Source organism: Vidua chalybeata, chromosome 1 (genome assembly GCF_026979565.1).
Source record: "Vidua chalybeata isolate OUT-0048 chromosome 1, bVidCha1 merged haplotype, whole genome shotgun sequence".
Taxonomy (NCBI): domain Eukaryota; kingdom Metazoa; phylum Chordata; class Aves; order Passeriformes; family Viduidae; genus Vidua; species Vidua chalybeata.
The window spans coordinates 37,561,230-37,574,158 of NC_071530.1; the positions used below are offsets into that span (position 1 = coordinate 37,561,230).

Sequence of the window (12,929 nt, forward strand, 5' to 3'; positions counted from 1 at the left end):
AAACCAATTGGAAAAAAAGGGTTGTTATTTCAAAACCTTTTTTAATGAAGAAATAATAGGGAGAGAAAAATCATACCATGTAGACCAATGCAATTTCCAAGTACTCAGGGCTACTAAGATTTAAGCCTAAGAATCTAAATGTGTTCTTAGGAGGCTGTTGCAACTGCCCTAGCACTGCATGTGGAAAGGAGGACCAAACAACCAGTTTTACAAGGCAGACAGACTGTGGTCAGGATTGGCGAGACAAATGTTTGTAAATGATTACATCATGTCTTGAGTGCTGAAATCTTGTAAGGATACTAGAAATAATACAGTTCAGTGGCTTTTAGTACCCATGTTCATGTGGCTACCATGCCCTCAGTCAGGAGATAAAAAGCAAAAGGATTTAAATATATCCTTATATATGCATACATAACTTTTTATGGCCTGTTTGGCTTGTTAGAATTTGTCCTTTACAAACACAAGAATTGCAAAGTTAAATAGGAGATTATGTAAAGTCTTACATATGTCTGCAGTTATTACTTTTTTCTATGCTACCTAAAAGCAGACAAGCCATGCAACTTCCACTGTTGAAAAATTTGCTGCTTACAGCAGCACAATTTACCAGCAATAATAGAAAAACAGAGAAACAGTGTGCTTGCTACATAATAGTCACATATCTGGCAAGCTGAATGCACCTGTTACATTGCTGGTTTTGACAGGAGGTGAGTGGATTTGCCATCACAGGTAAATACCAGCAAACAAAACCTAATTTGCTAAACATTACACTATAGAGACAGTAGACCCTCAGGTCACTACTGAAAAATGACTTGGCTTAGCAAAAAGAGCACTGATATTCCTTGCAGTGCCAAGACTGCCTTCTTCTCCACCTGCTCCTTCCTTTTGCATTCACAGCTGCAGATCTGGTCAAGGTTCTGTGTTTTTTGACTTGGTTTTCTGTGTTGTTTTTTCTTTTTTCTTTTCATTCTGTATTGATCCTTAGTGCAATGATGGGTAACGATATTGGGTAACAATATTGGAAAACACAATAATTATCTCCCTTTATCTTCATAACTTACTACACTCTATAGTAAACAAACTGAGTAAACAAGGTCAACAAGAACAAAAGAAGCTGAGAAAATTTTCATGGCTTTCATTTGAATGAATTGTCCATCTGCTTTTTCAATTACAACATAAAAGTAAATAAATGAGAGAACCACTATGAAATAATACTCAAAGAGAAAATTAAGCCTATCTTTTTTTCTTCTGTTCTCAAGAAAGACGTTTTAATATTCAGAGGGGGTTTTCTAGCATAAACTTGCTTTTTAGGTTCTATCTTGTCTTCTGATGGAGAGAATTGGGGAAGAGACTGCTGGTTTGCATTGTAATAAAGCGAACACAGAAAGAGCACACAGCATAAAAATTACCAGTATGAACCAAAGCCCTTTGAGACCCTAAGCATATGCTAAAATTTCAAACAGCCATGCTCAGAGTTAGCAGACACAGTCAAACTCATTTTTGTATCCCCTCTAACTGCTTCAGAGATGAAGATACTATACATTATCAAACCCCAGGAGCTTTTCAAGCAAACTTGAAAACCAAGTGTTACATTATGGTTTTAAATTCTGAAATTATGGTTTTAAATTCTGAAACCTGTAGGGACTACAATACAAAATAAATTAGTTGGCTTGGTAAAAGATCCAGGACCTCATCTCATAGTGATGAAAGAATTTCTCATGATTTCCAAAAAACTTCCTAGGTTCAGCCACCTAGCAGAGGTATAAAAAAATATAATTAGATTCATCTAACCCCACCTTTTTAAAATGGATTGGGGGCAGGGAAATAAGGTAAAAAAGGAGCCAAAATAAAACACAGACAGAGAAAAAGTACTTTTGTTTAAACAGCAGATAGGGACTCAAGATGTCTTTCAATTTTTTCAAGCCTGAAGAAATTTTAAGCATCAAAAGAGACAGAACTGTATTATCACAGATGTTAACAAGAGGTAAGTGTGTATATTAATTGAACTTTCATAAGAGCCTCCCTTACAATTCCAATCTGAAATTACGGTTGCATTCTCATATTTTACATTTGATCCAGACCCTTGCCAACTACTTTGTCATACCATGCTTAAGATTGCAGAAACACTTTATGGTGAATATGTACACAGAAAAAAAAATGGCTAAGAGGAACATGATTGTGAGCATGAGACTGTTGAGCTGCAGGAAGTGGTCAACAAAATGAGCAAGAAGGTCTAAGCATATGAGCGTATGAGTCAGTAATGCAGCTTCGTGTATTAGATTTTTTACCTCTAAGTAGATTTCTCAAAGAAGTGCTACTAAAATAACTGAGCATACAGGCTGACCTACAGAATGTGGTTTTGCCATATAATGGCTTACCCTACAATAGAGGAAAACTTCTTTCCACTTTCATCCACAGCAATTTAATTCAAGTGCAATCTCGGCCACTTCAAGCTTTGGTATTTCTGTCTTTTGCTGCATTGTCTCTGAATGTTGTCAATCATCTATGCAATTTCAGCTGCAAAACTAATCTTTGCAGTATATTACACATAATATCTCCTTTTTAAAAATGGAAGCCCTTATGACCTCTATTGTATTTCAAGAACTTTTCACGATCTAATGGCAAATTGAAATATTTCCTTTTCCCAGTCCAAATATATTTCTCCTTTTTCAAATACCACCATCTTCTTTAGTGCAATGAGAGGCAAAATCTTTAAAGGGTTTCCTGTAACCCGATTAACATTTTTGTAATTGCAAGAATTTCTAGAATTGCCACGAGCTTATGAAACAAAATCAAAATAACATGGAAGGATATCTGCACAAAGGCACAGAGACGTATCAGCCATATGACTCTAATATAAATACAGTCAAAGGCTTTCATTATTTGAAAGTACTTTGCAAAATTTATGTGTTGCCTTTAGGAAAAAAAAAAGAAAACAGATGCACGATATCAGAATGAAAATTTTAAAGATCTGGTTTCTTCTTAATTTCATTTTTAACAGAAGAAAGACATTTGTTGGGAAGGAATGCAGGATTAGATTCTACAATCATGCCAGTTAAAATATGCACAGACACACATTCACATGAGCACGTGAGCGCACACACACTTTGTTAAAGGACCTTCAGCTGAAGCAACTGTGATCTAATCTTCTCTAATTAAGCAGGAAGCCATTGATTCCAATTTTGGGTTTGGAGTAATTCTGTCACCCACAAGAAAAGTCACACTTGGAATTACTTTGTTTGTTTGTTTTGTTTTGTTGTTTTTTTTGTTGTTGTTGTTGTTGTTTTTTGTTTTTTTTTTTTTTTGTCTGTGAAATGGCAAAAGGACCTTTTATTTAAGGCAACATACTGGATATATTTTGAGGCATTTCAAATGAACAGTTTCTGTAACAGAAACTAAAAGGGTGTAATCCAGCACAAAGCAGTTTCTGTAAGTTCAAACAGGATTTTTAAAAATTGTTATTATGTATATATGCATTAAAGATTATTCAGTGCTTCAAGATATGAACTTCCCTGCCCAGGAGTCTGTAATGTTCCAAATATAAACATCAGGCTCCTGCAGTTTTCAAGATCCTATACATTGGCTTGCTCAGCTAAATTCTTCTGTCACACACAGCATCCATTATATATTAACTACACTTTCTTATTGCAGATGGCTGGTGATAAAACACAGTTAGTAATCCAGTATCTGTGCTTCTCAAAACGTTTTAAAAGAACAGCCTTATCAACACCGATTCATCCTGACTTAAATGAAAACATAAATGGTGCTAAAGGCCTCCACTGTATCTAACCTAGAAGGAAATATAACCTCCTTAAAACAAACCAGTAACAATCAAATATTTTCATCGAAACAAAAAAAAAAAAAAAAAAGCCCTGTTTCAGCAGTTGGTCAGTTGGCTTGTACAATGTGTGTTTTCTTTAAAGAGGTGATGAGATTCGGGGCGGGGGGGGGGCGGGGGGAGCATATTCTTTTTATTCCATGACTCATCCCACATGAATTTCTTAAAGAAAGTGTTCCAGAAATAAAAAGTGATATTCAGAATAGTAGCATGTATGCAGATGAACTACTACATTCTGCAATTGACTGAAAAAAAACCCCTAAAGATTAAAACAGCCACCATACAAACAGAAATGTTATGGCATTTTCAGGTAAAATTATTTGTTTGTTTCCCTTAATGTTATATACAGTTATTTCCATGCCAATATATTAATTTCCTGTATAATGTGAAACATTGAGAACAGAACTTACTTAAAACAGTAATAGGTTCAGAAGAGGCAGGGAGGGAAGAGGGAAAAAAAAGAAAAAAGAAAGGTACAATATTCTCCTTTTTCCCTCTCCCTTTTCTTTGTAAATTTTAATTTTAGAGTTTCTTTGAGTTGTGCTTTAGTAAGACCAAAGTATGGGGGCAGTGATTTTTTTTTTTTTTTTTGTTGCCAGGGGTGAAGGATTCACTTTGCTCTAAGTTCCAGCTGGGTTCCCCGAGCCCTCAGGACCCGTGCTCACTGTCCCAGAACCGCAATATCACTGCGGCGTTCCCTCCAGCTCCACAGCAGCAGCTCTGCCCCTTCCCCTGGCCACGAGCACTTCCCACCTGCCCTGACCACACTGGCCACCCCAGCCACAAGGGTGGCCACGGGGCCACTGCGCTCCAGGACAAGCCAGATCCCGCGCTGCCAGGCTCAGGAAGGCGCAGTCATGGCGAGGTGGCCAAGCCAAGCCAAGCCGAGGCAGCCAAGCCAAGGTGACAGTGGCCAGTGGGGCCTTTTAAGGTAGAGGTGCAGGTCTGGCCATTAGCCACAGCAGAGCCTTCATGCTGAGTAGGGCTAGGGGAGGCTCTCTCTCATCAGCGTGCAACATCAGCGCTGTGGCACTGAGAGCCACCCACCATTCCTCCTCTGGGAATGGCTGAGAAGGGTCACAGCTGACTTTTATCTTATACTAAATTATTAACTTGGCAATAAATACAGGCAAAAGTTGCTCTGAGGTACGTTTGTATGTTCTTGAGCACAAAACATCTCCGTATGATAACACTTAACAGAAATGTATTATATTCACTGGCATTTGGCTTACTCCATAAACATACTACATCATTTTGCAGGATTTTTATTACTATTATTATTACAATCCCATATTCCTATTCAACTTGAAATGATGAATGCAAAATCAATACAATCAGTAACAAATGTATCCACGGTGACCAAACAACAAACTCAAAAGCACAGCACGGTGAGTGAAAATTAGCAGTTCTTGAAAAAACTACATCACAATTCAATTGCACTGTAAAAGAATGGCTCATGAATTTAGAAGGGTTACAATGAGCTTAATTATTTGAACGATCAGCTTAAATAGTAAAATAAACATAGGATGTAAAATAAATGTAGGATGTAAGATAAAGGTAGAATATCTTCCTGGAGGTTACAGCCTTAAAGAGGGAGAGAAACATGATGACAAATTCCTGAATTTAGCAACTTCTCTCTCTGATAGTTAAAAAACTCCCTTCACCCATTAACACTTGCTCTATAACAATAATACTGTTAGAGGGCTAGGTCTTACTTTCCATGGTAATTTTCAGTATTTATTTCAACCTTAATGCTGCACACACGCATTCCCATTATGCCACCTTACATCAGCAGCAATTCGACAAGAAGGCCCAGAAAAGCAAACAAGATGCAAAGAAACATACAGAAAAATGCTTTCCTTTTCTTCCCTTTCTATAATTACGTGGCCCAACAGTTGCACGTATGGATTAAAAAAAAAATCCAAGCTCCCCCCAAAAACCTGAAGAATTCTTTATTAATATTTAAAGGAAAGTATTTTTTTTTTCCTTAGAAAAAATAAAATTCCAATATTGTCTATGTGGTGGCTGTAGCAATTTGAAATCAAAGTAGGTGCGCGATGTACACAGTCAAGATTTCATCTGGCTCAGTGCAATACTGCTTTGTGCAGTAACAGGGAGAGGTGAGATTACAGATGTTCTGGTTTCTTACTGACAGTGCAAGAAAATACCCAGAATAAAAAGAAAATACCCAGAATAACCACAGGTAAACATCATCCCCCAGCTCATGCTTTCTTATGCAAAAGACAGGAACAAGAGCATTCATTAATATTGAAGGAAACTTCAAACTGAACACAGCAGACAGAGAACTTGCCTAGCAGAAACTTTCAGCTCTGCTCTCAGTGAAATTTCCTACAAAGCACAATACAGTTTTTTCCCATTTAAAAACTTGTGTTGCACCAGAAAACAAATAAGTGCATATTTTTTTCAAAGTAACACCAAAAAAAGTTTGATCACCATTACATGTTTCTGAACATTACAGACAGGACAAAAATTAAAAAATTAAATACCATTCAGCTAACATATACCTAATAACATAACTCTATAACTTCAGAAAGGTGCAGCTTCTAATCCCACACAAGAAAAACTGATTGTTAAAAAAACCCAACCAACCAAACAAAAACCATCTTGCACTTGCAATGCTATTAAAGGTAGAAAAATACTGGAAAGAAATGAAAAGCAAATTAACCTGGCTTTTTTAATGGTGAAGAGACTTAATCCAAATTGCTCAAACCTAAAACCATACTGCTTGCCTATTCTTCCTCAGTCTTTTGAAAATGTAGTAAAGCTAAAATATTGAAAATTTATCTTTGAAAGGGACTCTGAACAGTTCTGACAACTCAATGTGTATGTTTTTTTCTGCTAAGACAGTTTACATCTAAATCTATCGGCTTCCATAATGTATTTCACTGTTAAAGACAAATCACATACACATGCATAGTCTTTAATTTTATGAAAATAAGAAGATAGTGTTTAGCATGGCACAAGGCATAGTACTTTTTTGACAGAGCTGAGAATACTACAAAAGTTCTTCCCTTAAAGCTTGAAGTGAACTCCTGATTCAATATTTAATGAAACTGAGAAAGCTGCTGAATGTCCCAGAAATCCTTCAACTCCCTGCTCTCTGTTCATTCTAAGTACTATGCTGCTATAAATTAACAGTGAGACTAGATGAGATTTCAAGCAGCCAAGAATAGCATTTTTTCCATCACACCCACCAAATTCTCTATTTTATTTTTCTTTGCTTTTTAACAGCACTAACTTGCAGCATTATATTGCAATCGTACATCCCAGCCCAGTACTGCAGCACTACATTGCTCAGACATAGCTCTACACTCCAGCATGTTTTTAGGGTATGCAGCCAGCTCAGCTGTAAGCTGAAGGAAGATTTCTGTCAAGCAACAAAACTAAACTCTGCACAAATATTTAACAGCTCCAAGACCCCTAAAGGCTTAAAATAACATGCATTTTGTGGCATGCTAGGAGCCAACTCCACACCGGTGATGTGCACAATGCAGAGAACTCGACAATCGCAGCACTGCAAATAAAACATTGTTTCCCCTTTATACCTTGGAATTCTTCAAACTAAAAGCTGAATGAAATACTGAGGTTCACTGTGCCTCCCCAGTGCTGACAGCGCAGTAGCAGCTCGTCCATTACATTAAGTTCGTCTAAAACTTCCCATGCCTCACAAGCATTTCTCATCCCCTCTCAGCAGACGAAACACATGTTCATTTAAAACAAACCTAGCACGAGTTCATCTAATCTAGCTTGTTTTTCAAAGCGCTAGAACTACGCAGTAGCCCACTCAAACAGAAAATTTCCCAGACAATGGAATCCTTTCAAACTGCACAGCCGGCAGGATTCCCCAGTTGTCAGTTTTAGGTGCATGCCAGCACAAAATGTTCTTGAATACGAAATCTGTAATAATCACTCCTATTGATAATGTGAGCAGAAGCAGAATTACATCACGGTTAACACTTACCAAAATACATTATGTTTCTCATTAATCATGCAGTCAGGATCCCACGGCTGTGTATTCAGCATTAGCTCCTGCACAGGGTTGACATGTAAAACAGAGCTTTTTCATTCTACATTATGTGGAAATTTCCCAGCACGAGAAGCATGAGAGAGCAGTGTGCCTCCTCAGGATGAGCGCTTTGCAGGCAGTCTTATCCCTGATACAATCCCTGTCTGATTTAGCGTTTACTCCGGCTGCATGCTGCACTGCCCATTCTTACTGTAATCTGACTCCTCCTTCTGATGTCCTTGCTGTGCCTGTGACATCAGGACTAAGAGTACTACAAACAGATCTTTTCTTTAACGGGTTCACAACGACATGCTCTTATATCCTGGCTAACCTAACTCTGGTTTGGACAAAAAAAAAAAAAAAAAAAATTAAGCCGTTCTAAAATTTTATGGGCTTTTTTTTTTTTTTTCCTTGGCAGTAAATGCGTTTAGTGACATAACGTGCTCAATTACATAATAGATGGGAAAGACAAAGCGCATATTGTTAGTGTATTTTTCTTTGAAGGGCAGGCTCCAGGAGAAGCCTTGAGTGCCTCAATACCCCAACTTCCATAGAAGATAAAGATGCCTGGCACTTTGCAAGATCATGTACCCTTAAGACTTTTTTTTTTTTTTTAAATCAGTAGTTCCACTTCAATAAACAATTTCAAACCCAACGTTAGACAAAAACAAGTCTGTTTCTATTTTTAAAAAGCAACTGGCATATAGGTAGTTTAATTTCAATACAGCTGAACTGATTTTTTAAACTACAATTTCTTCACCTGAATAATAACGCATGAGGACAGGAGACATATGACAATGAGGATCTGTAATGGAGTTTATAACCTTTTACCCTCCAGGTCTCTAGTTGCTTTCTGGCCCAGGTTGATAAGTCATTAGCAGCTGGTAGGTAATTTATTGTTCTGTGGCAAATGGAGTGGTCTAAGTTTGTTGTAAATATGTCCCCACACAATCCCTGATGCTATATGAACCAGTAGCAGCTTCAGAGGAAGAGAGACCAAAGAAACACCAAAATACTGTCCACCATGTACATGGTAGTGCCTCGGGATGGAGCCGACAACACACAGTGTGGCAGTGTGGTGAAGACAATGCGGTCTGTATTTATGCACACATGTCTCTTCTCTGAATCAATAGAGGACATTGGTTTCCTGCTGTCAGTCTGGCATGTATCAGTGATAATACACTTATACTAAATAAAGGTAAAAAGTAATGGACAGTATGCTGAAGCGTTTATTTCATTATAATAGGATCTAATGGGATGAATGCTTTCATTCTACAGGAAAGAGGATGACAGGTATAATTCATTTAAAGCTCCACTTCTTATTTGTAAAACCACCACACAATAAGTACTATTTCATGAGGTCCAATCACTTTGGGCAAAATTATCACAGCAGCACAGCAGCCAAGGAATACTCCAGTTGCAGCAGCAGAGGTAAGAGCCCTGGTGTACAGTGCTGCTATGCATCTCTCAGCAAGAGTCCTCTGCAGCATTGCCCTCACGAGGTTTCATGCCACCTGCATGAATGTTACTGAGATTAAACACTGACGGGGAACTGGGGCACCAATTTCAGTCCTGTCCCTCACTGGCAGTCCCACAGCTATTCATTTCTGATACCTAGCCTTTCTCAGTGCCCTTTCTTATTTCAACTGCCCCTAGCAAGAGGCAAGCCCTGAAACAAGAGATCCACGGTACACATAAACTTCAAAATAAGCTTTGCTTCACGACTGAAAAGCACACAGTGCAGGAGTGCACTCTGAGGCCACAGTGCACAAGGGAGGAAGATCAAATCTTCTTGTGTGGGTCAAACTGACCAACAATGTAAGTTAAGCAGATCTTAAATCACAGTGAAGAAATGCCGTCTAAAAATCCCTGGAGAAAAAAAAAAAACGCTGTCTAGAAATCATGGCCTATGTTTCAACTACATAGTGTGGACAGCAAGTAACAGAGGGTATTCACAGCACATTCCTTTCCTTTATTTCATCATTACAATGCTCATTCTCTTCTAAAATACAGGGAAGGACACCTCGCTAAAAGGGAAAATACCATCCTCAAAGACTGGTTTAAAATATCTCAGCTGAAACACTCTGATGTTCTCTGAGCAGTAGGTATAAGCTACTATCAGGAGCCTTCCACAACACAAGCGTTCTCTCCTCTCCCTTCACGGAGGGTAAAAGCTCAGAGAATCAATTCTCTGTGAAATCCTTCAGCTCCTTTTCCAGCTATGAAGTGCTTTTGCAGAGGCACTGCGTGACGTCCTTTAAGACAGTCTGCACCCAGGCACAGCATTGCCTGTTAAGCTGCATTTACCCTATCACAGAAAAAAAAGAATGGGGGTTATTCTGCCAGGAGTCAAACTGCAAGATATAGGCTACCTCTGGTCTCAACGTTCCACCAAGCCAATATGCCTCCTAATTCATGCCATGGGTACAGAAGGCTCATGTTTGTGTAGATGTGCTATTAGTGCTCAGGCAAGGACCATGCTGCCTTTAAACACCCCTTCTTGAAATGCTGTTGTGCTACAATACCTGTGCTAGTTCAGTGGTATCTGATGTCAGGTCAGATCCCCAGACACCAAAGTGCCACATGTTCTGGCTGACATGTCTTCCACTATTTGGTTCTGAATGTAACCTCCAGTTTTGTTTTGCCTTCTAGGGTGTAAAACAAGAAGGACAACCTTCCTCCTCCTTATTGTGTCTTATTTGTGTTCTGAGAGTAAGTATGCAATTAAAGTAACCAAAGAAACTGAAACAAGAACAATTTATTTTCATTTTAACTACAGAAGGCAAGGTAGGAGGGGAAAATCACTGGAAAGCTTTCACAGCCAAAATTCACATACTCTATGACAAACTCTGCTTTCACTTACACACATACAACACTAATATGCTGCAAAAAGAAGTAGGGTTTCAAGCAAGAAAAAATAAATTTTATTCTCTGAATGGGATATTGTCACCGTCAGTGAAAGCAAGATATAGTTTAGTAATTGCAATCTCAAATGGCTGGTGTTTTAATGCAAGCATTGAGGATTCTGCTGAGAACAGCTGTAGGGAAGTACAGGCAGGAGCAGCAAACACTTATGTGTGCCTGGAGATTTGAGTAGACCCAGCCTGTGCATGCAGGATCATGCAGAATGAATGAGCAAATTAGTCCATGATGTCAGCCCATGGTGCAAACTCTCCAACCATCAACAAGCAGGCACAGGTTAACCAGCATTTAACTCTGCTACAGATACCAGTCAACTGCAAAATTATCATATTTTCATGCATGGTTCACTTATAAAAACAAAACTCCCAAACTCTTGTGATTCAACAACAGCATAAACATAAGTTCTCCTAAACCACCTAGCCCTCATTCTTATTTCTAATAAAAGAAGCAACTTCTACTCCCTGAAATCCTCTTTTCCAACAACCTGTTTCTTTTTTCATAATAGCATCTCCACCTTGAGTTCTTCTGCCCTTTCTCACCTTGGTAAAAGTTTTGCCACAAAGGGCAGATTTTCAAAATTCAGAACAACTCACAAGACATCTCCTCCTTGGAATAAACAAAAAGCACATAGCACACATGGCCCAGAAGTACAGCATATACCCTACATTTCTCCAGACCTGGGAAAGCTACACATTATTCCCCACACCTGACTTGATCTAGAGACAGAGGGCCAACTTCATGAAGTAGCTCCTCTGTTCTGTGCTTTCTACCAATTTTTATCTATTCACTGATTTACACAATGCCTCCATAGTAAGTATCAAAGCCATTCACAGGCAAGTCTGTTGCAGAGACTAATTAATATTTAATATTAATGCACCCAGTTAACTCCCTAGGATTCCTGGAAAACCCTCTTCCAGTCTTGAACTCTCCCAGGAGGCAACTAATATTAGATTTATACCCAAACTCTTACCAATTGACTTTGATGAATGTCAGTTAGTGAGGCTGACACAGATCATCTCTTGCAAGTGCAGAAGCAGATTGAGGAACTCTTTGCTAGCAGAAGTGTAATAATAGTCAACAAATACACTAGTCACACTACATTTTAAGTCTATGCATCCTGTATAATAGGGTCCTAGACCTCATATATCTCAGAGGTTTTCAGATTTTCCTAAAATAAATTTTGTCTACTGTACAGAGACAGCCACTAAGAGCAAAAAATTATTGTGGAAACATTCATTTCTGAAAATAAAATGGGAGAAACAATCCAAATCTCACTTGGCCTATTAATTCATCAAATGCATCCCAAAACTAAAAGATTCTTGCAAGTAAAGTGGGTCTAGAATTTCCACATAATTTGGAAATTTATGTACTGAAGTTATTTCATTCCTATTAGTGACCACAGTGCAGAAAGCAAGAACAGCAAACAAGCCACAGCTTTGTAAACCTCCAAAAGTAATTGAAAATGTTTCCAAGCGCACATATTTTTGTGCCTCAAATCAAATATACTAAGTACATCAGCTAGAAGTTTGGTTTGTTTTTATTTTGAAGCCATCTGGAGCAGTTTAAGACACACTACACAATAATGCAGATTTTGTGATTCATTACCAATCTCCTGAGGTTACACTAAAGGATAAGAAGGGAAGAAGCAAGTTACATTTGTGTATTTTAAACAACCACAGAGGCTCATCTTTGGTTTTGAACATTCTTCACGGGCTAAAACTACCGAATGTGTTTTTTACCCTTGACTCAGATGTGTCACTTCTGGAAATGTGCAATATTTGTCACCATGAATACCATTTAACTGCAGCAGTACCCGAAGGAACTCTGTACCACAACACGTGAATACAACTGGAGGAACTTAATTAATCTTCCTGTCACTTCCATGATGCTTTTCATTAGTTTAGCTGCTATCTGATCAACTGCTCCTTTCTCTATTGGAAATGGCTAACCAGAACCTCCTATAAAACATTTTCAAGAGGTAAACAGGCTCACTTTTGATTTTGAGAGCCTTTACAAAGCTTTGCCAAGCAGACTTTATCAGTTCAGTAAGAGTACTTACAGCATTGCTCTTTTTAAGCAACTGGGATTTTCCACATACACAGCTTAAGAAATATAAATAGAACAATATGCTTTTTTCTAAGCTTA

At 38.3% G+C, this 12,929-nt stretch overlaps 1 protein-coding gene across 3 annotated transcripts in view; it reads right to left on the minus strand.

The window, feature by feature from the left end:
* The window catches only part of ZNF385D (zinc finger protein 385D), a 416,850-nt gene that overhangs the window by 154,968 nt on the left and 248,953 nt on the right, over nt 1-12,929 (minus strand). The window contains exon 1 of one of the 3 annotated variants that reach the window (XM_053953604.1): nt 7,818-8,041. The exons of the other annotated variants lie outside the window; for them this stretch is intronic. Within the exon in view, the coding sequence (XP_053809579.1) occupies nt 7,818-7,839 (22 nt within the window). The 5' untranslated portion in view covers nt 7,840-8,041. Of the gene's footprint in view, nt 1-7,817; nt 8,042-12,929 lie in introns of those variants that run through there. 3 annotated transcript variants of the gene reach the window in all.